Source organism: Wasmannia auropunctata, unplaced genomic scaffold (genome assembly GCF_000956235.1).
Source record: "Wasmannia auropunctata unplaced genomic scaffold, wasmannia.A_1.0 LD336076.1, whole genome shotgun sequence".
NCBI lineage: Eukaryota > Metazoa > Arthropoda > Insecta > Hymenoptera > Formicidae > Wasmannia > Wasmannia auropunctata.
The window spans coordinates 1,875,026-1,898,908 of record NW_012026814.1 but is presented as its reverse complement, the minus strand read 5'-3'; the positions used below and the strand labels follow the sequence as shown (position 1 = coordinate 1,898,908).

Below are 23,883 nucleotides of genomic sequence, written 5' to 3'. Positions count from 1 at the left end.
TTAATGATATTACGACGAATTTAAGTTTTCCTTTGCCTCCATTTTAGACAGTATTTCAATCATCATCATTATCATCCTTGTTAAGAAGAATGATATCACTCTTGAAAGTATGTCGACGGTGTGTTCGAATGTAGATTTGCTTTTTATGTTTCCGCTTGATATCATGTAAGTTGCGTACGTAACACAGTGATAAGTATTATCTTCCAGGTCAATGGCCGGGGCCAAGTTCTATCTTGAATCATGTGTATTATTGAAATGTCGGGAAGTTTGATTTATTGAGAGCGCCGTTAAGCTCGAACGGGGGTACTCGCTCAATTCTTCTGATCTTGTGACAATTCTTCCAGGTAGACCCATGCCCTACAGCGATAGCTGGTCCAGCTTTCCTCAATGCTCTCGCGGTACGGCCGTACCTCACGGTTTCTCACCGAAGGACACGGTGATGCGGCAGCAACGCTTCCGCGGCGATCATCGCGAGAGATGCTACTTCCGATGCATCTACTGCGAGTACCAGTCCAAGTACAGCTCGAACGTGTACAAGCATATGCGAAGGATTCACAAGGACATGCCCTTCTTCAAGCCAAATCGATTGTAGTAGCAAGGCGACATTGTCAATAGCGAAGTATTTTTGCGAGAGGAGAGATTTTTGTTTTGAGAATTTTTTAATAATTAATATACCTTTATCCTGAACATTGAAATTGAGATTAAGATGTCAGAAATGATTTTGCTTTGTATGTATATGTTACGTCTCCAAGATGTTTTAATGAGACCTCACGTTGTTGATGACGCAAAATTTTCAACGATTGACTTGGAGGATTGTTTATGAATAATCGACAAAGTAAATACATGATACTGACGATCCGAATCAGCAATAATTAGATTATTTCGTCAACTAGTCGTTTAATAGTTTAATTAGAATTAAAATATTTTGCTTAATTAGTCTAAATTAATGTATTTAATTTGATAATTAATTAACAGCAATTAATTTTTAAATTATATCATCTCTTTAAATTAATTTTGATAATACGCGTGCCGTTTCTATCTAATATCTTTGCGAGTTTTCCTTCATTGTTTAGTCAACTTGGCCTGAAAGATGCTATTAAAGAAGTTATTTATTTGTGTGATTTTATATACATATAAGTTACTTATACAATTCTTTCTATATCTATTTTCAATTCTTAAACGTGGAAGAACAAGACAAAAAAATGTTATAAATAATAAATTACTAGTTATGCGTTTTTGATAAAATTTACACTACAAAATGTTGCGCTGTGGATTTGTAATTACACCTTCTTAACCAGTGAGCAATAAACATTGTTGTTCATATTGATCGATTAAGACATATAATGCCATTATCCTTTCGTATTCCCTATAATATTGATAATTTCTTTACGAAAAGTATTTTCGAAGACGATAATTTTACGCGATTGGAAAGTACACTTTTCTTTTTCAGGTTCAATAGTTGGATCAGTTTAAGCAAGATCAAGTCAACGAAAATATATATTTATTAGCTAACAATTTTTTTTATTATTTTCATTATTAACAGCAAATAGTTTAAAAAAATTAAATTCAAGATTAGATGTCAATGAATTTTTTAAATTCTGTTATATCTCTTCTATATTTTTGATTCCCTGTTTTTTAACAACAATATTACATGTTATTATATGTAATTAAATCATTCCTAGTTAATTTATTATATAATAAATCTTTTAAATTAAGAGTATTATTATTTAATATTCAAACGCGATAAGATTTCTTTGAATCAATAAGTTGATAAGATAATAGAATTTTGCAATAAATATTGCCATTAAAACTTATTGCGACGATACGATAAATGCGATACTATCATAGCGTAGCATGTAAGTATTAATAGTAAAAGACTACAACTTTGTTTATTCAATCTAACAATAAAATTAATTTTTTTCTGGACTTTGTGTCAATTGTACGGAACATATTTCGCAGTTTTGGATACCATCCGTTGACCTCGATCTCGATCTGTTTTTTTTTTCAGTATTCCATAGAGATTGCCGAGTAGTCGAGAATAAGGAGAGATACTTCTGTCCGCGGTGCAGCAGCTCGTTCAGCAAGAAGAGCAACATGCTGACACATTACAGGCACGAATGCGGAAAGGAGCCGAGATTCCAGTGTCCCTACTGCGGAAAGAAAGATAGAAAGTCCTCCAACACTTACAGGCACATCAGGATGTATCATAAGGGCAGCAGCATCCAGGCGTATCGGCTGTACTGAAGAAAGAACGCTTTAACAACCTCGCACGGGAGACAAATGGCATTTTGTCGGGGACGTCGGCCAACCGAACTGTTATAGGCCTGATCTTCTCTACCACCGAGAGTTCGTCGCGTTATCCGACGTGCCAGCAGCAATCGTCACGACGTAATGGAGTACGGATCCCCGAGGAATCGCCAGCGAAGAGTCTCTATTTCCTTCCCGTGTTTCACCTGTTCGACATTCTACTGGTGGATGTAACGCTCGGTCACGATAATAAGATCTCTAACATTTGATCTGCGACATTATCTCTTTTCTCCCTCAAGACATCTCCCTACGGTGGGCCTACGGCGGACTATCCTCCTCGTTCTCTACCCCGCTACTTCGCCGCCCCCGCGCCTCGCATCTCTCCGCGATTGTGATGAGCACCGGCGCGATCTGCGAGAGACGCGATCTCTACGTTTACATCTTTTTGCTCATTCGTCTCCCTCTTTATCGTGTCGCCTGTTACGTTCTTTTCTGTTCTGGCCGCAGTTACGCCACATTTCGTCCAGTGTTCGTGATCCAGACTAATCGTGGCTTTCCTCTTTCCTGTTCGTAGGACAATTCCTGCCGCCCTACGACGCCCATATCATGGACATCCTGAGGGTGAACTACGGGGGCAGCCAGAACGGGGGGGAAGCCAAGCAAAAAAACGGACCCTTCTGGCAGGCAGGGAAGATGGCGTATAACTGTCCTAGATGCAATGCCGGTTACACTTACAAGAAGACGCTGAAGACGCACATGAAGTACGACTGCGGGAAGGAGCCGAGATTCAAGTGCCCTTACTGCAGCAAGAGGGACAAGTGCTCGTCGAATATTTATAAGCACATCAGAATGCGACACAACGGAAAACCGGTGTATGTGGACAGATTAGAATCGCCTCGTTCTTCTACCTCTTCCTTCCGTGATTCGTCTGCCATTGAACAGTCAACTTGTGTGGACTAAATTAAAACATTTTTGTGATATAGATGATGTAAGTGGCTGTAAAAAAAGAAAAGAAGAAAAGAGAAAGAGAGATTTTTAATTTATAATATATATAATATATTTTTGTATATTTTATAATAATATTATTTATTATATTACAATCCATAATTATTATAAAATATATAAATATATATGTATATATATATATTTTTTGTATGTCGGATCGGTTTGTTTATATACAAATTTTTGATTTTTTAATGCTATATACATAATTATTTTAACTTTAGATTGCCATAAAATTTGACGAATATATAACAAACTCGATTTTCTCTTTATTAGTGCGAGTAAAAATTAGATCTTCCGTTTAAACGATCTTATAATCTTCCTGAATTTTGAGAAATGACAGTTTGTCTACATTGATACTATACATAATTATAAATAAAAAAGTGAAATATTGTAATAAATTAATGGAAAAGCATATTGCTCATGAAAAGTTACATTAAAATATTTTATTTTTTTAAATAATTTTAAATAATTTTTAAACTTTATTAAATTTAATGCTCGTCAAATTGATATTATAACTTGAAACCATATACAGAGAAAAGTCATTTTTTTCAAAACCTACTCGTTTTTATTTCTGCGCGCAAGAAGAATATATGATGCTTATTTCACCGGAATGTTTATAAATTCAAACAGAAATCTGAAAATGTTCATAAATGTGCGTTATGTAAATTTGTAAATGTAAAAATATATTTCGATCTTCTTTTCTCAATTGTAAGTTCCTATCGTGTAGGAATTGCGAAGTCCGCTACTGCAATAGAACAATTGAAGAGTCCGTTTTCAAAAGAGTTTAAATTTATTCTAAAGTTATCTTTTTTTAAATATTTCTTTAATAATTTTTTAAATGATAATAACGTGTTTCGAAATTTATTATTCTGCCTCTATCTAAAGAGAAATTGGACCATGCTTTTGGAAACAATCGCTCTTCGATTGCGATTGTAATGTGTACCATTTGCGAACCTATGTGCAGTCAACAATCTGACTCGTTTACGATGCTCGGAATGTATCGTTTATCTCAATAAAATAATGAAACAGGCCAACGTAACTGCGACGATTGACTCGTCTGAGAAAGTACGTCTGCATCTTCATCAAGTAGTTGTGATACTGCATGAGCATTTTTGTGCATTTTTATATAAATTTCTTTCGAGATTACGTTCGTGTGTGACTCGCGATCAGAAAATAATTTAAAATAGTTTTATTGTCAATCAATTTCGATAATTGTGAATTCATTCTGTGTAAAACGCAGATATTTTTTTGTTTTGCATCGTCCAAATTTACGTGGATTCGTAATTTTGTCACAAGAGTGTAACATTGAAGAAGCCACATGTACATATATCGAATAAAATTCGTATTTATTGCACGTCGCTTAATTACTTGAAGACAACACGAATAGAGATAAAGATAGCCGTGCTTCACTACCCCTCAGTGTTGCGCATTTTGCAGTCATGTATATGCGATGTATCGATTTTTGTTATCTTTTTTTTTTTTGTATAGCGAAACAAGATCCAAAACGCCTCGGAGCGTGGTGAGCGATGCCGATTTTCAATATTCACGCGATGCTCGCGTGATAACGAATTGTCGCACAGAATTGAGCACGGTGTAAAACGTAAAATAACAAAATTCTGGACGTATTGATTCAATATTCCAGGCTACCGCATTGGAATCGTATCGCTTGGCTGCGTTACGATGTCGTTCAAGTCTCGGGAAGCGTACTTTCATTGTGCGACGCGGATCGCAAAAGAATCGGAGGAAGAAAGTGTATTAATGTCCCTGGCTTGCTTTCAGATATACGACTGTCGGGGTGGCGTAACGTAAGACCGGTGACCAGCTATATCTGTCCGAAATGCAACGCGGGCTTCCGGAGGACGTGGGACCTGATTAGGCATAAATGCGGCCAGACGCCGCGGTACGCGTGCCCGTATTGCCACAAAAAGGACAATTCGTCCTCGAACGTTTACAGACACATCAGACGATGGCACAAGGGTCTTCCCGTCGGTGTGCACAAAATGTTCTGAACGACGCCGTTGTGCGGAATACCGACTGTCGACTGAAAATATATTCCTACTGGCTATTTACATATGTGAGAATAAATTGTTTCGGACGTATCGTAATGGGATACACCGATTATCGACTGAAAATATATTCCTACTGGCTACTTACATACGTGAGAATAAACTTTTCTTCGGGTATCTTGACGCAATCTTGAGTAGAATTTTCTACGTAATAATCCCTTTCTCATAAACCTAATATACTTTCTACCGAATCCCCGAAGGTTTTATAATTTTGCTGTATATATATACACCACATTTGAAGTTTCTTAATTTCTTTTTTTGTAAAAATTTTAATTTTTTTATATTTCGATAATACACGATAACATTACAATATTAATACGATAAGAAATATATCATGTCGAGAATCATGGTTGCGATTTCAAGCTTATACCAAATAATTATTAAATGATTATTACACTCTGAGTTTTATTTGTCTAATTCTATACGTAAGCTCACATGCAATGTTGTCGCAGGCACAAAATTAAACGATTCATTCTAATGTAATTTTAAATAGGATATGTAAATGGACGCGACGACACGTGAGTTTATCGCATAGCGTGACGGTTTGATGTGTTCCACATTGTGATTGTGTGATTATAACTCGAGCTTCGAGTTTCGTGCGAAATAAATTGTATGGCTTCATTTATGTTGTTTTCCGATCTGACTTGTCTTGTGCCGCATTCGTTTGTTGCGAATGTAACGCGATCCAAATAGGAACGAGAACGATCCATGTTAATCTGTATTTTGTAGATGAATATAATCGCACATCTGTACGTAGCAAACGTAATTTTCTTTCCAGCCACGAAATTGGCATCGATCGTTTTCGATTCTGAGCAATCAATCCTGACACATCCATCTCCCCCCTCCCCTGTGAGAAATCCCTCGCAGGATACACTCCGCTGATCCAGCCGAAGCGTGCGTTCGTTCTTACGTTAATCCTACTCCTCTCTCGATTATTCGACAACACGGATCCGTGCACATCCACGATCACGGGCGAGACCGGAAAACCCGAAGAGCGAATCGCGCCGCTAATTCGACTCTTTGAATTTTTCAGGTGTCCGCCAGCACGCCAGCAGGAAACGGCGCAAAGTGTACTCCGTGAACAAGAGTCACTACTGCCCACGCTGCAACCGCGGCTTCACCCTGAAGAAGAACATGACGCGGCATCTGCGCCACGAGTGCGGCATGGCGCCCAAGTATCAGTGCCCTTACTGCGACAAGCTCTCCAAATTCACGCAGAACATTTACGCGCACATCCGAAAGTATCATCCCGGTCAGGCCTTGTGCTTCAGACGGTTGTATTGAGCAGTCGTCGTTGACGATGACGCGATTGGCGATCGACCGTCCCGATTTCTTCTTCCGTTCGCTTCCGTTCCAGACTCGTCTTTTTGTCACTTGGCAGATATACAGAAAAATGAAAATTGCCCGTGTGTGAAAAGAGGGAAATGAGGACAAGGTGTGTGGTACTCAATAAAATCCCTGCGAGTCGAATTACCGTCCAGTCTCTGATCCCGTTTCTTCACGACGAAGTAAATTCAGAAAAACCGTTCTTCCTTCTCGAAGGCGAAGTTGACGCGCCGAGGCATCGCGGGGTCGGCGATCCGAAGAGTTAGCCTGGAAACGAGTCCTCGTATACTTCTCGCTTCCCGCTCTTTCTAACCGTGACGATCGTTCTCGATTTCAGATGCTGTCGAGAGACTCGTATCCCGACACGGGCGGTTCATCTGCGAGCGTTGCGACAGACGATACGTCTACAACAGGGACGCCTGACGCGGCATCAGATGTACGACACTGTGCGGCAGATCGTCGCGCTTCGAGTGCCCGTATTGCGGCCAGTGGGTCAAGTATCGGGACCCTCAATTTGTATTGAGGCCAACAGACAAAGTGCAAGCTCGACTTGCAATCATGTCTAATTTGCATTTTGTCAGGCCTCAATATCCCGAGATGCACGTGACGACGATAGATCTTGATGTCTGTCTCGCGTAGCGTCTCTGACTTCCATAAAGAAATCGCGACTTCAGACTTTTGATTTTTATACGCGTGAAACGACAGAGAACGTCTCGACTGAGAAGCTCCTATCGGAGTTATTATAAATCCGTTGTTTATTAATCCTGAATGAATGTTTATATCAAATAATATCTGACTTGTTTCGCTCTGTTTTATCTTCGAGCGAAAAGAAAAACGCTCGAATGAGCAGTAATAACGCTTGGTCGTTATAATCATTTTTGTGCCTGTGATCGTATTAATAAGATATTCAACGCAATGCAACATATTAATGTGATCCGAAGCTTCTTCGTCTCGAATTTATTCGAGGCACATCCATTGTTAAAAGAAGAAGTTTTAACATGTGTATCACACTCGTATGAGTGTGCTTTATTGACTTTTGTGTACCGACTGCTCATTCCGTCATTTTTGCTGCTAGGAATGAGGTAGTCATTGCTACGCGTTGTATATACTTACACATATAAATGACTAAGGTGGTTGGGAAAGTGCTTCTCACGTATGCACTCACGTAATACAGAACACTCATAGATAGTGTGCACATATATGCAATATAACACGTAGCAATGTCGGCTCAGGTTTACTTAGGTCTCTTTCTGTCACATGCAAAATCGGCGGAGTGATTTTTGTATACTATTAGATACTATATAAATGTTTAGGGCTCTAATTTTTTTTCCTTAATTTATATGAACTTGAAAACTAATAAAAAAAAATTACATAAAAAGCTCCCTAAAATTTGTATTTCTCGCATCGATCCTTTTTTTGGATATCTTCATTTCGCAATGAGTGCCGTATTACTGTATTCCTCTTGTACTTGCAGCTCGTCTCCTCTACGGTCGGAATGTGCGTGGGTTATGCTCGCTCTTTGTGTTCTCGTCCGTTTATTATTTTTTTGTTTTCAGGAAATAAGAAATTAACGCAGGCGACCATGAGGCCGAAATAGAGCTGCAAATGGGGTAAAACGCATCACGCGAAAGAGACACGTGCGTCTCTCCCGTTTGTCACTCTTAAATGTTACCGTTCCGTCCCTCCTCCGCCCGGTGAAACTGCCGTTCTTGACTGACGATCAACCTGTGCTTTACAGCTCTCTACACTCGCCCCTGCTACGACGTTGTGCCCATCGCCATCACCGGTCACCGGCGCCGATTCCGCACCAGATTGAGGGAGACGGCGGGCGGCGGCACCTCGACACCCGGTACCTACGAGTGCCCCAAGTGCCGCAAGATCTATAAGTGGTACCGCGGGCTGCACAGACACCTCGAGTACGAGTGCGGCAAGACGCCGCGCTTCAAGTGCCCGCACTGCGTTTACATCGGCAAGCATCGGTCGCACGTCTACTCGCACATCAAGACCAATCATTACAATCGGCCGATTTACGCCATTGATCTTCAACAAGACTGAAATTTTTAACGAGAGTGAATGAATTCTTCTATCGCGCTTCGAAATGGAATCTCGACAGATCTTATCGGCTTAACCAGATCGACACGTTTTACTTACGTTCGACGTACGAATTAATAAAATTTAATAAAGGCTTGCGTGTGATTTTATAACGTATAATACATAATCTTCGCGCGTTTTTATGGAGGAAGTAACGTGAGCTGAGTCAGTGTAAAATGAAGAGTCCTATTTCATTTAATACGATAAGTGTTTTCGAATATTAAAAAACGATGTTTTGACGACGATTTTAATTGGACGACTTTTTTTAGTCAGTTAACCAATACCTGTGATCTCAGTCAACATGCGAAATGATAACAATGATTATTTTTCGAGCACAATAAGCTGCTGTCACATTTGATTTTCACTGATGATATTCAGTTTATTTATCGGTATTATTATAAAATTATATTTATTTATCGACATTAATGGATTTATTTTAATAGCAAATTGATTGTTTTTTTTTTGTTATAATTTTATCTGTTATAGGTCGATGTTGGTTATTTATGTATGTTTATCTTACGTACGTCAAAGTATATGAAATTTGTAACTTTCTTCGAGATACCGAAATTGCATTATAACTATTTGCAACTTATCGGTAATAAATAGGATCATTTAATACACCGAAACCGACGAATATATTGTACATAGTTCTGAATTATGTTCATCGTTAGATTTGTAAGACCTGCAACATATTGTCTATAGAAAAGTAAAAACAGAAGTACTTTTGTCCTGAGAAACGTAACTATCCTGCCAAATGTTCTCCCTCTATCCTCTGACTTTCTTTATGTTCTTGTGCCTTCACTGTCGTGTTGTTTAACTTGATCGTGTTCACCAACATTGTTGTGGCGATCTCACAAGCGTTATTACTTTCCCGACGCGACGGTACAGATCCCTCGGCGATACCTCCGAGCGAGCGCAGCAAGATTGCGGGAAGGGAGTTCTTCAGGGAGGTGGCTCGAAGGTGTAAGCTGTATTGACGGCAAGTGCCGCGAAGCTCGAGCGAGAGCGCCCAACGCTCCCGCCGCTTTTCGACGACCGACGAGTTTTATCCCCCCCTCCCCCTGAGAGGAGGGTCAAGACAAGTACGAGGAAGTTCGCGCGCGAGGAACTCGCCCCACGTGTCGACGCGTTCCTTCCACACTAACCGGCGGTGAACTCTCTTTTTCCAGATCCGTTCCTGAAGTGGTCCGTGCAGGGCACCCACAGCATCGAATACATCCAGAACGTTTCGCCGCGCCACCAGTGCCCGAACTGTCACCGCAGCTACAAACACCGTAGCCACATGCTGCGGCATTACAGATACGAGTGCGGTATAGCGCAGCGATTCGAGTGCCCGTACTGCAAGCACCACTTGCGACAGCGTACGCACGTGTGGACGCACATACGCACGTTCCATCCGGACCGTGAGCTCTACTGCATCGACATCGCCACCAACTCGAGGCTGTCCTGGCAGGAACCCCGAAGTGACTGAGACGAATCGGTCACGAGAGCGAGTCTGCCTTTAGAAAATTAGACTGCTCCCACGTTTGTTTAATTATATCTCATGAGATATATCGTTTCATAGTCAGTTTCGAGTATCCTTTCAGATATATTTATTTTTGGTTGACAAAAAAAAGAGGATTTATATTTATACGTATTAGTCTCCATTTTTTAATTTTTGTTTTAAGTTTTACGTCGCTGTATAGGATGCGAGTAAAAGCTCCGTATCCCGTATTTCGTAACGTAACTTTTCCGTAATGCACATGTTAATTGAAAATTTTAATTAATGTGTACAATATTACACGGATACACAATATTACGTTACCGAACATAATGTGATATGAGAATCATGACTGTTGCGCGAATTCAGATGTTATTGCTTAATCATACTTAATTACTTAGAATATTTTCTAAGCTATTTATGTATATAGTTAATTAAGAGACAACCCTTTTTGACTTTGAAATGAAAGTTTAAAAGAATAGAAGAATTTGTGAGTTATGTAAGTGGATAGGTCTTATATGTACATATTTATAAAACGCAAATTTTTCAATATCTATATGAATGTGTTCTTAAGCTCAAAAACTATTTCTCTAGAATTTACAGGAACGATCGTAGCCGGTGTAAAATATTTGAAACATTTTTTTTTTCAGTAATTTTCGAAACGCACCCAATATCATAAGAGATTTATTTTCTAGTTTCTTTAAAAAAATAAAAAACAAATTTTCTTGTTAGATATCAGATGCGTTTCGAGAGATTCACTGAATTCAAAAAGAATTGTTTCAATAATTTTTACACCAACTATAATAAATATCATCTTAATATCTTATATCTAACGAATATTCTCTATCACGATAGTTTTCCGCTAATCAAACAATCGTGATAGATTTATTTTCATGACAATCTCTTGATCGTCTCTAGTGTTTTCTCACTTTTAGGTAGATCAATACGAAACATTAAAGAATTGCATTTCACAAATCGCGTTTCGTTTGCCAAAGAAATGAATCTATACGTTCTGTTATCACTAAATGTATAAGGAAACTTATTAACTATATGAACATGATTACTGCCTCCCGTTCTTCGAATTTCGACGTTAATGAATTAAAAATAATATCGTAATTTTTTTTTATTTTATTTTTTTAGAGAATGTAACGCGAAACGCTCACTTTTGCGTGCGCCAATAAAGACAATTATTATTTCAGTGACATCTTTCTCTTCCCTCGCACTTTCTTTCCTCGTTTACGCTGTGATTAATGAAGTCAACGTTTTCAATATTCGTCAATGTTTAACAATGTTAAACAATATTTAATAATGTTTATCAAACGATCCCGTCCACAGTCGGTTTCCGACGTATCGACGAAGAAGTGCGCTAATTGCACAGTTTTGCAGGACACGTCCATTACGAGGAAAACCGAGGCTCGAGCCGATTACTAAAACGCTCCCGCTTTTTCGTGGGTTTCAGATAGGTACTCCAAGCGAAGGAGGAACCGCGGAAAAGTTTATTCGGATCCAAAAGGTATCAATGCACGAAACGGCCAGTTCGAGTGTCCCAGTTGCGGCAATCTGTACAAGTGGAAGAAATCGATGCTCGCGCATCTGCGCCATCAATGCAAGCAGCCGCCGAGATTCGAGTGCACGTATTGCCCGATAAAAAACTATCAGAAGATTCATATTATACGTCACCTACGCCTTTATCACTCGCATCTGTCGCCGCTGTACTTCGATCGGAAGTTTCCGAACACCATGTTTCGGATCTGATTAAGTATACGTTCGTCCACGGGTATCACGATTGTTATGTTTAATAAAGTGAACAGCGTTCCAATTGTGTGGCTAATTTGTAAAGAACCTCTATTAACGCCCTCCCCACGATCGTCGACGTCCCCCCGATCACCTTATTTTCGTTCTATCGAGAAAATGTGAATGTATGTCTCATTAGTTTCTTAACCAGCTGTCGTCGTCGCTTCTACTTGCAGGTACGGATGCGACTTACGTCGATGAAATAAAGTGATACTGGCGGTCCGTCTTGACATTTCAAGACCAGGATGCGTCCGTCGGTCCGACAGTCACCCTTTCGTAATATTAACGTTAAGCTCCTTGTTGACACGTAGCTTGTGTAAAAAAAAAAAAAGAACGACTTATTCACAACGTGTGTAGACGAAGACGGAAATGCTGAGTACGTGCAAGGTCACGTTGCGAGGAGCGTCTTTTCAGATTTAATCATTTTCATTAATGCGTTTGCTTGCTGGGGGAATCCCGACGATGCAGCCTAACGCCGCGCGACCGGCGGCGTTGATCGATAGAAACTCTTCTTTCTCGCGCGCACTCGAGCATGTCCTTCAGCATCTTCGTCTCCGTGTTTCAGGGCTCCACGTGGTGGCACCGTTCGGGCCGAACATGATCTGCAAGTATCAGCCGGGAGCGGACGGCAAGCTCAATTCCGAGGCGTGCAGGAAATCGAGGATACGCTCGCGCAAGGTCTGCGCCGACAAAATGAAGCCGTTCCAGTGCCAAAAATGCGGTCGTGGCTTCACCCTGAAGAGGAACAAGGACCGCCACGTGAACTACGAGTGCGGACACGAGCCGAGGTTTCAGTGCCCCTACTGCGGCCTCCGCAGCAAGCAAACGTCGCCGGTTTACGCCCACATCAGAAAGAAACATCCGGAAGAGGAAGTTTTCATCTTCGATATGAAGCTCTGAGCACGACAGGAAGATCGCGAGTGTCTCTAATTCCATCCCTGATTTCGAGCTACTGAAGTGAATTTCGTCTTTCCACTGGGCTCGCTTTCTACCGCGATCTTCGTACATCATTGAAGACAAATGTTTCTCAATTTCGCTTGTTACTGCCATACTTTTTCTTTTCCGTAAGAAAAGTGGGTTGTAGTTATATATGTTATATAAATATTTATTTGAATAATCTATTTCATTTAATTAATTCAATTTCATTAACAAAATTTAAGTTGTAAATGAAATATTAATAAAAAGGCTGTGATTTAATTAAGAGAAAATTAATCTGAGGAAGATTATTAAATTTCTCTTAATTTCTCTCTTCTATATGAAAAAAAAAAATTATTAAATATCGTTATACGTTGTTAAAATTTGTTAAATACCGTTAACGTGAACTCTTCTAGAATTTTTTGAATCAATTAAGGTCTGAGTCTTTCTTGGTCGTGAAAAATTTTATATCCGACCAAAAAAGATGCTCGCGCAAATGGCTGGTATCATGCGTATTGAGAAACTGCCCTACGCCACACAGACTTTGCCAAGCGACGACTGAAGCCAATCATCGAGAAGAGAGATTCGAACTTCGGGATAGTTGACGCCGTACTTTAAGATCCGAAAAAAAAAAAAAAAAAAGAAATTGTTGCTTCTACTTTATAAGAGGATCATGACTCGCTTGTACGCTGTTTTTTGTAAAATAAAGTTTGAACGCAATTTTATCATGTCCGCCGCTGAAATGCATAGATTTTAACAGAGCGGCTGGGCATTATAATGCTATTCTTGTTCACGTACCTTTTTCAAGTATACGACCAGCCACGGGTAGCACGGATCTCTCATCACCCGAAGACTGCACACAACTCCGGCGTTTACGATTCCGATTTTTTCTAATAGATCTCTAGTTACGTAGATTCTCGTAAGCAAACAGTAAGGAGTCACACGTAGCGTATTTTATATTCCAATTTTAGACAGCATTTTCGTTAAGTCACACCGTGCTTCTGCGTCACCGTAGCCCGCGCGACGGCAGCGTTGCCGAATACAGGTTCGTCACGAAGATGCCCCCGCGGTTCACAAAGGTATTCTCTCCACTAATGCAATACAGCAAAGCATGAATATCAAATTCCGGCAAACCTTCCAATCGCTTCCTACAAACGAAGGCAGCCCGAAAGCTCTTCAACGACTTTCGTACTGGCTCCCTCGAATCTTCCCGTCACTCGCTCCCCCCTAAACGCGGTGTGCCGTTGCGTCTTATTAACCGACGGACTTTGAAGTTCCAGGTTTTTTCCACGCGACGGCTCCGCAGCTGGATCTCAACTTCGTGTTGCAGTCCTGCAAGGGCTTCGAGACCGAAGGCAGCAATAGGGACTTCGGTCAGGGCTACTACCCTCACAGCCGCGCGAGAAATACCTATCCGAAGGGCATGCCCGACAACAAGCCCTACGGTTGCCCCAAGTGCGGCCGCTGCTTCACTGTCAAGGGCAATATGACCAGGCATTACAAGTACGAGTGCGGCCAGGCGCCACGCTTCCAGTGTCCCTATTGCGAGTTCCGCAGCAAGCAGACGTCCAACGTGATGTCTCACATCAGGACCAGGCACTCCGGTCAGAAGGTCTACGTAGTGCACCTCAAATACGAGGACAAATAGAGGAGAGAAGGACGGCCATGTGGAACGTTGCAATATCGCGTGATAATAGTGATTTTTTTTAACTCGAAACGAGCGGGGAACCGCACTCGCGTGCGAACGGAACGAGTCGTTTGGAAATTTTGAAAAATTTATCCAGACAGATCTTGCGTACGATCACGTCACTTCTCGCAGCAAATCGTCATTTGAGAATTACGCGTTTCAGTACTGTCGAGATCGCGAGGCGATCGACATCCGTTGAGGTAGATGTGTACACGACAAGATGTTCCATTGGACGTTGTTAGCTAATTAAGAGTTTCACGAGCGCGGTGCGGTTCCTACGTCGGTCGGATAACGTTTCATCTGATGGCGCGTACTGATTGCAATATCTGGTGCACCAATCGAGGGGAGGGGGGGGGGGCAGGAACGCGGATGTTCCTTAGCTATCGCTTGTTAGCCATAAGAGATGAGATGCGACGCGACGACTTTCGTCGTGGGGGTCTACTGCTGATGGAGCGCGAAACGGCGAACCGTGTAAGATTTGTAGCGGCTGGAATAGTGGGACTCAGTATTATCGTCAGATATTCTCTCCGTCTTTACACGTTACGAAATATCTCCATGCTTAGCAGTTAATGACGCGGCGCGCACGGAGCTCCTCGATGTGCTACGTGAAATTATATGACGTTAAACTCTTACATCAGTTCTGCAGCCTCGGCGATGTGAGGCTTTTGAGAAAGTGGTCTTCTCACCGCGAGCACATTCCGAGTTCCGGCATTCGCGCGCTATCCAAATAAGCAATCTTTCGATTTATTAGGGGTTTTAAGAGAATCGTATGTTTTTTAAAACGTAGATGTATACCTTTTAAAGATTCAGGTTGTGAGGTTGACGATGAGACACGAGGAAACATTTGCGTGCGTCTAAAATCCACCAGGATCGATCAGACTATAGATATGATCGCGCCGGGGGGCGACCGGCGTGCGTGTGTTATCATTAGCGAAGAATTTGCCGATTTTTACGGATCGGTAGATCGGAATTGTTATAGACGACGAGCGCCAATCAATCACGGGCGCTCGTCACGAAGACTGAATTGTTACTAACAGGAGCAGAAAGTCTGAGAGAACAGGGTTTTAAGCGGTCGGAACAAACGTAGTTACCTTCTGTTTAAATTACGATATAATAAGAGTCACGGCGCCGCCGCCGTGATTTTGTTCTTAACATGAAGATGCATCATTACACCTGGGACACTAATAGCAGTCGATAATATAGAAGTATATTTCACCTGTCAACGTCGCGAAAGTAGATTGAAGTGTTGCTCTTCATGTATCGCGGAACCACGAGTTTTGTTGTCACACGTTCGGTTCGAGGTTCGGTTCTCTCGCGATTTCGATTTGTTATCGCGGCACGTGCCTGCTTTCGTTTCTCACATTCGTATCGCATCCGCGCGGATATGGAAGGGGGTCTTTTAGAGACACGAAACACGTTAGTGGCCGACTGTTTTTGTTGCTGTGATATAATTATTCGTGTAGCGATATAAGTGTATTCGAACTAATTATAAGCGCATACGCGACGAAGCCACGTTTAATCACGTTAATCCGTCGTCGCGCGTAGAAAACGATTGTTCTTCATACATTTCGCGTTATCGTACGTCTTCATTCGTATATCTTCAATACATTCCGTCTTTCGGATTAAGTTCCCTGCGTACTTTAGGATGCCGAGCAAGTTTTCGCGAAGCAAGGGATCTCGTCCGCACGGGGGTATTTTGACGGACGCAAAACAATTATGTGGGCTGCTAAGCTTCCCCGTGTTCGAGCTTCGTACGACGTACGTCAAGATACCCTTAACGATTCCTGGCCGATTAGGAACGCAACATGTTTTCACCGTCGGTATATCAATAGCGATTTTCCCGCGATACGTTTTATGATCGTATATCGTCGCTGTGGAAATGTAATATAAAAATAAATTGATGTTCGGACACCCTACTTGCCGAATGTGCTTCAGTACTTTTCCCCCTCCTCCCGTCCCCCTCCCCCCCCCGTCCTGAGCCCCTCTCTTCAATCTCTTGTTCACGAATCGGGCATGTTACTTCAGCTAAAACGTTTCGGAGGCACAGGACCTCATCCGACGAACCTGTCATATCTGCACGATAGACGATCTACACGCGTGTGGTGTTTGTTTGCGGCCGAAACTAACGACAAGATGCCTATCCCCTATATTTCATGACTGTGAGAAACGTACTTGACGATCAAGTTTTACATCAACGTACCCGATTATTCCACCCGCGTGCCACGAGACTAATATCATTGGGCAGTAATTCACGTAACTCTTTTCTCTGCATTTTATGTGCTTTTGCGTCAATGATCCTTGCACCTTTAATATCTAACGAGCCACTCTTTCCTAGGGCCAATGACAAGTATCGCCGGTGTGACTTTCCCGTCAATCGCGCGGATCGGTTGTCTCATTATTTACTTGTATCTTTCAGTTTCTCGAAAGGAATTCTCGAAAGGGGAATTTTGTCATTCGGTGATGACGAACATGTAAATAAAAACTTGTCGATGCGCCCGATGTCAGGAGCTTCCAGACGTAAGCGAACCGAGCCAAGTCTCACAATTCGGTTTTTGCTTTCAGATCTTCTCATGATGGACTCCTTCATGAGCTTCGCAGGTCCCGAAGAACCTACGCCCTCCCAGCCCCAGAAGACCCTCTACTATTGCCCAAAGTGCCTGCACGGTTTCACGCTCAAGAGCAATCGCAATCGTCACTTCCGATACGAATGCGGCCACGAGCCCAGGTTCAAGTGTCCTTACTGCGAGCTGCGCAGCAAGCAGACGTCGCAGATCTACAGTCACATCAGGAAAAAGCATCCCGCCGAGAGAGTCTGGGTTGTCGATCTGAAGTCCTAACGAAACGTCACCGCCGATCCTCTTGACCACGAGCAGTGTTGTGTACTATTATGATTTAATGCATAATAAACGTTACCTCCGCATTACTTCCCGTCTTGACGATTCTGACGGCGCATTCATATCTCTCGCTCTCGTCGCTAATTGCGTGCTCATCTTTTCGAAGTTTCACTTTCAGGAACAGATTACCGACGTTACGGGCACGTCTGCTCATTAACTACGTTATCAGGTACGAATATATAATGCGTGACATCGTAGAAATCCCCAATCAAAATTTCCTTGTCCATCTCGAGCTTCTTTAAGATACTTGATGTTTGTCTTTGTGATACTTAGTACGTAACTTATGTCAAATGCGTCACGCGACATCGCAAAAGTTGACGACGATCAATACATCGACTAATGATACTGGATTGGAGCTGGATGATATCATTTATGTATTATTGCATTCACGCACGATGTTATCTTTTGTTTGTACAAATTCGTTATTACATTACACACATATTTTAATGATATACATATGCAAGAGAGATGAAATAGTAAAAATGCTTCAAATACAAGCATCGATTTTTTTTTAATACGAAAGAACAGAAAGAAAGATTGGCAATATAAGTACAATAATATATTATTAAAAATTAAAAACTTGTGAATTGATTGCCCGTGAAAATTCTATTAAGAAGAAATGATAAAGTCGTCATTAAAATATGTATTCCATTTTAGAACAATTTCTGCATATCAGCTTACAGTATCAATTCGATTATTTCGTACGCATTACAAGTACACGTTGCACCAGACACTCGCTTTCTAAAACGGACTTGTCGGACTTACGTGCCCGACTATAATGATTTTTCCTTGGCCTGTCGACAGCTCGATTTCATCCGCGATTCGTCAGTTTCTTCTTCTAATCGTTCCGTCGTTTGCTTTCAGTTCTTCTGTACGGAAGTTACGGAGGCGGCCTATATGACTCAACGAAGCCCAACGTGAGCCCGAGCATCAGGGGGTCGTCGATTCGACGACCGGGAAGCGGTCGTCGAGGAACCGGCCGTCGTAATCACGTGTGCCCGAAGTGCGGTAACGGTTACACCGTGATCAAGAGCCTCAGGCGGCACTTGCGCTACGAGTGCGGTCTGACCCCGAGGTTCAAGTGCCCTTATTGCGGCACTCGCAGCAAGCAACGCGGCCACGTGAGCCAGCACATACGCAGGAAGCACTCCGGCCAGCGCATCTACATCATCGACTCGCCCTGATGAGGCTCCCTAGCACACTCGCTCTAACGAAACGTTCCTCTTCCTTTGATGACGCACGTTAGCAACGTCGACGACTTGTTTTATCATTCTTGGTTTTATCCCGTTCGGCATATTCGACGATATTGGTATTCTCTTATCACTGAACCGATGTTAAATGTAATTGTAATTGTCGTTTTGTTAACTGTGTACTTGATGGAATAAAGCATTTCCACGACGCTCTGCTGGTCTTCGAGAAAGCCGTTTCATTTCCATTTTTATTTTATGCATCAATACGCTTGCGTTTATATAGCTCCTCAGGATACGGACGCGCCCCACCCGTGGTTTGCCGACGCAAGCCGCGCAGGTAAACGCGGAGATCTTTGCGCGAGCTTGAATTCCTCGGGGGTCAGGTGACGGGAATAATTCGCGGTAACACTCGCAAGCGACTCCACGATCTTCTCATTTTTATCTCTCTCTCCTTCACGCTCGGAACCCGGCGTTACCTTGATCATCCAGCGCTAACTCCGCGTCCTGTCGATTTTTTTTTTTAGACGCGAAGATGATCAAGCTGGAGACCAGTCTGGAGAGCATGTGCTCGGTGGTGATGGAGGAGTCCCAGAACTTTAGCTACGAGGACGAGAAGCCGCTCAACTCGACGAGGAGGCGCCGCGGCGGCGGCGGTGGCGGCAGCGGCGGCGGCGGTGGCGGTGGCGGCGACGGCGGACACATGCAAGGCGACATCGAAAGGCACACGTGCTCGCGATGCTCGAAAAGCTATATACACGCGTGGCATCTGAAGAGGCACACGAAGTTCGAGTGCGGCCAGGAGCCGAGAGTCCAGTGCCCTTATTGCTCCGCCAAGATGAAGCAACGCGGTCACGTTTACAGGCACATCCGCCAGTGTCACCGGGGACAGAACGTTTACGTGATCGATCTTAACTGAGAACTCACGAAAATGAGATTGATAAATCTCAGTGTGGCGAGCCGGAGTTTCGAATCTCCAATACTGACGTCAATACTGTTCGTCAATCCTTGTTACGCTTATCGACGCAATAGTTTTGCCAGTCCTATGCGTAATCGTTTCGAAATATGCCTTACATTCTGATTTTTTTAAAATCTTTTTTTGTTACGAAGTTTACTTGTACTTTTTCGTAAACGGCGTGCTTTCGAATAGATATTCATGTTGCTTCCGAACGACGCATAGCGTAATGAAGAAGTTTAGAATATCGCTCTTGTCTGAGTTGAGGAAATGGGGGGGGGGGGGAGAAAGGTTTCGTATCTGCCGTAATACGATTATTACAGTACGGATGCTGATGTATCTAGTCATCATGATCAGAATCTAGACGCGATAGAGAGAAATGATAAACGACAGAAAAACGATAAAATTTATTTTGACATTATCTCTTGTATCTTGTCTCGTTATTCTAAAAAAACGAATGAAATATACGATATTTTCTCACAATAGTTAATCGCAATAAAGTCACTTCCCTGGTAGATTATTGATCATTGTCCATATTATATACAATCGAATAAAGCAAGTCCGCATTGTTACCATTTGTTACTTTCTTAAGAATGGTTGATTATTGTCGACCTGGATGCCTCTCGATATTTTTAACACCATCGTTTGGATTATTATTATGATTAATGCATTCGATTCTTTAGGTCCGTCAAATTTTTCCGACGTGAACAACTGCATTTCGAACAGAGATAAAAAGGTCGATAGAATTAGCAACCTGATCGTTGCAATACTTCGTCGTTCATTTAACGTTACTAAATAATTAATAGCATTTTGATGATCTTAGCGAGTCCAGTTTCATACATGCGTTTGTGGGTGTAAACCAAAGAGATTGTGCCCATATTATCATGGCGCGATGAAATATACAATTATTATTTTGTAAGATATTTCCAACATATAATACACACACACGAGAAGCCTAATAGAAAGAAGATGTATAGTCTAATATTTTTATTGTTATATATTTTCGTACTATATGCTCATGCATTTACTAAAATGAATTATGAATCAATGATTAGTATATAAATAAATATTTGTATAATTCAGTCGTGTTGTCATCTCTTCCGTCAAACATAGATTTATAGTTCTCTGATTTCATGAATTAATCGTGGAGAGAGATTAATCAAATGTACATTTTGTTAATCAATTTTGATAAAAATTCGACGAAATTTGTAATAATAAGTTTCTGTAAAAGTTATAAAAACGTGCAAAAAATATCTGAAATATTGTAAACCGATTTCTTTCTGTTATTAGAAATTTGTAAACTTAAATTTATCGAAAACGAAGAAGCAAATTCTTATATATTAACTTAATTATTAAGTTTATATTAATAAATTTTTCTTTATAAAATTTTTGCTAAAAATGTTTACGTCTTAAACAATTAAATATTTTAATTCTGATGCAGTTGAGACTGAACAAAATTTCTAATAACATCCATAGTTTGAATAATCTAAGAATCTGCTACTTAAAAATGGAAAGCGGGCTTTCCGTAAATTGGTGGAATTGTAGATTCAAATGTGAACGTTCAAAATTTAAGAAATCATTGTTTTGATGATTTTGATGAATTTTGGATGATTAGGAATTCGCGGAAATATTATATTCTGCCTACAAAAATTCCCTTGCCTATCATTCGTCTCGAAGATTTATCATTTATTTACATATTCGCAAATAATATAATGCAATAAAACAAGAAACGCGTCTTTCCTTTCCTCTCTCTTTCTCTTTCTCTGCTTTAATTATTACTTATATCTTCGCAGCCGCCGCATCTTTTTCTGTAACTAACGCCCCCCGTTTTCTTCTTCCTCTCGCTTGCAGAGCCGTCGATACCGCGCATGATTATGCCCAGGAACCTGCAGCAACAGTTCTATTCGCCGATGATGTCGATCAAGGATCTAACGCTCTGGATGGCCAAGCAGAGCGGCGGGAATATGATGTTCCCGTATCTTTGTGAGAGATGCGGCAAGGGTTACCAGCATCGCGGCACCTTGCTAAGACACACGCGACACGAGTGCGGCATGGAGCCGCAATTCAAGTGCCCGTATTGCGCCCATAGGACGAAACAACGCGGCAATCTGTATCAGCATATCCGCACCAATCATCCCGGGAAGAATGTCTTCTCCAGCAACATCTAGTGCTCGTAAATGTCGCACGCGCACGTCACCACTTTGGCGGTCTTCCTGGATTATCCGATTTCTATTTTTTACCCGGCGACTTTTTATACGCGCGAATTAATGTGGACCGAGGAGACAGTTGTAGTTACCATTGAGATTAAATTATATTACGGATATTGCGTGAATGTGTGAATTTGAAACATGTAATGAGTATGTCAATTGCGTAAATGCTTCTTTAATTAGTTTACTAGTTACTAATTTTTTTTTTTTTTTGGTCAGTGACACTTCCCTACGGAGGTGTTTTAGATTATCTATCAATATATTAATCGTAAGCGTGTTGATGCGTTAGTGCATCTAACTGGATTCGTCAATAGGGCGATTGAAAGGACGATTTTGTACTCGAGTCACATATTTTGGTTTTCGAACTGATTGAGGCTTCAATGTCTCGATGCAAAATCCACCTCGTTTTTGTTTCTTCTTTTTTTTTTATACATTATACTCAACATCACTGTTCATGAATTTGTAAATACTTGCCAAATTTTACAATAAATGAATTGGATCATTTTTTCCATGTACTTATATATGAATAATCCTGCATGAATCCAATTATTGTATTACAGGAGCGTGCAACGCGTGCCCAGCACGCAGACTGCCAAAGCTAAAGGCAGCTGAAGCCTTTGAATTATACGTGGACGTACTGTAAATGCGATAAAATTGCAGCTTCTTGAATGTTGATGACAGGGCCTTTAGCTAAAGTTGTTTTTCTTTACATCTATTAATACATTCTTGCACGATTTCCTTGTTTGACGTTTTTTTTCAGTCAAGGATATCTAGATAAATAAGTATATATGCTCACTTCCAGAACGGCGAAATTATTTTTGCACGCGGGCAGCCAACTTTTTTGTCTCTGACTGTATAACGTGAAGCGATAGCTGTTTATATTTGTAAAAACATGCTCTACGGCATTTGTTAAAAACTATTTAGCAATTTTTCATTTGTTAACAATCTTTTTACAGAACAAAGATGCTTAATTAGTGTTAATTAAAATGAATGAAAAAAATTTTGTGTTCGATTTAGTGCTATGTTTCTTGTGTCAATTGTTATTCGACATATATTCCTCATAAATAAATTGCATAAACTTGATAAAAAAAAATAAACTAGCCATAACGATATATTAGACTTAAAAAAAATAGATAAAGACGCCGCAGCATCCCGTGTTCTCTTTGCGATCAATTTTTAAAAGTCTCCATGAGTTGGATTCGGTCTGCCATTGAAATTTATTCACCTCGAAATCTCCGTGACCACTTATTAACCGTAGCATTTTATCTTCTTTCAGGGATGATAGCATGGCAAAGTATCCACCAGCATTACCAGATGACTAGTCAGAACAAAATTCCGCGCCGTTTCAATTGCGCGGAATTTGACCCGAAGACCTCCGAATTAAAATTTCCCAGTTACCTCGACAAGAAACCGGGTTTATTCGAGTGTCCGAACTGCGGCAAGTATTACCGCTGGCTGAGGAACATGAGGAGCCACCTGAAGATCGAATGCGGCAAGGATCCGAAGGAGTGTTGCCCTTATTGCTCCCACCGCACCAAGTACAAGAGCAGTCTGCACAAACACATCCAGAGAATGCATCCGGAGAATGCATCCAGAGAATAATTTCGTACAATTTTACGAAACATTGTTTTCCTTTTTTTTTTTTTCGTTAATTATTTATTGTTGCATAATCGATCCCTAATTATTAAAGACGAATTATCCCTGCACTAATTATTAACCGCATATATATTTGGTGAGGCAAAAACAATGAAAATTAATTCATCGTATAATTTATCTTTGTAAATTATTATTTATTAAATAAACTGACTGTGTTATGAAGTCGTTTGACAAGCATCGACTCGAATGTTGTTGATATTAAATCGTAATTATTGTAAATCTAGTTAATCGAAATGGAAATTATATTAAATGGTTCGCTGATAGAGTTTGAGCATTCTTTGCGTTTCGTTCACTGCCCCTGTAAACTCCTATAAACCACGATCGATTGCGGAATCATCTTATGGTTAACCGCTATTTGATGATGATATTTTCA

The 23,883-nt window shown here is 41.0% G+C and overlaps 1 protein-coding gene across 22 annotated transcripts in view; it reads left to right on the top strand.

Annotated features, from left to right (window-relative positions):
- LOC105449230 (longitudinals lacking protein, isoforms A/B/D/L) overlaps nucleotides 1-23,883 on the top strand; it is a 122,384-nt gene that overhangs the window by 78,488 nt on the left and 20,013 nt on the right. Inside the window, exon 6 of one of the 22 annotated variants that reach the window (XM_011688273.1) lies at nucleotides 23,131-23,783. The exons of 9 other annotated variants lie outside the window; for them this stretch is intronic. In XM_011688273.1, the coding sequence (XP_011686575.1) occupies nucleotides 23,131-23,456 (326 nt within the window). In that variant the 3' untranslated portion in view covers nucleotides 23,457-23,783. Of the gene's footprint in view, nucleotides 1-344; nucleotides 637-2,008; nucleotides 2,260-2,821; nucleotides 3,217-5,031; nucleotides 5,277-6,351; nucleotides 6,789-8,382; nucleotides 9,444-9,904; nucleotides 11,414-11,674; nucleotides 12,035-12,574; nucleotides 13,105-17,173; nucleotides 17,535-18,369; nucleotides 18,922-21,498; nucleotides 22,360-23,130; nucleotides 23,784-23,883 lie in introns of those variants that run through there. 12 more of the 22 variants (XM_011688281.1, XM_011688278.1, XM_011688301.1 and 9 more) reach the window with 12 other exon arrangements.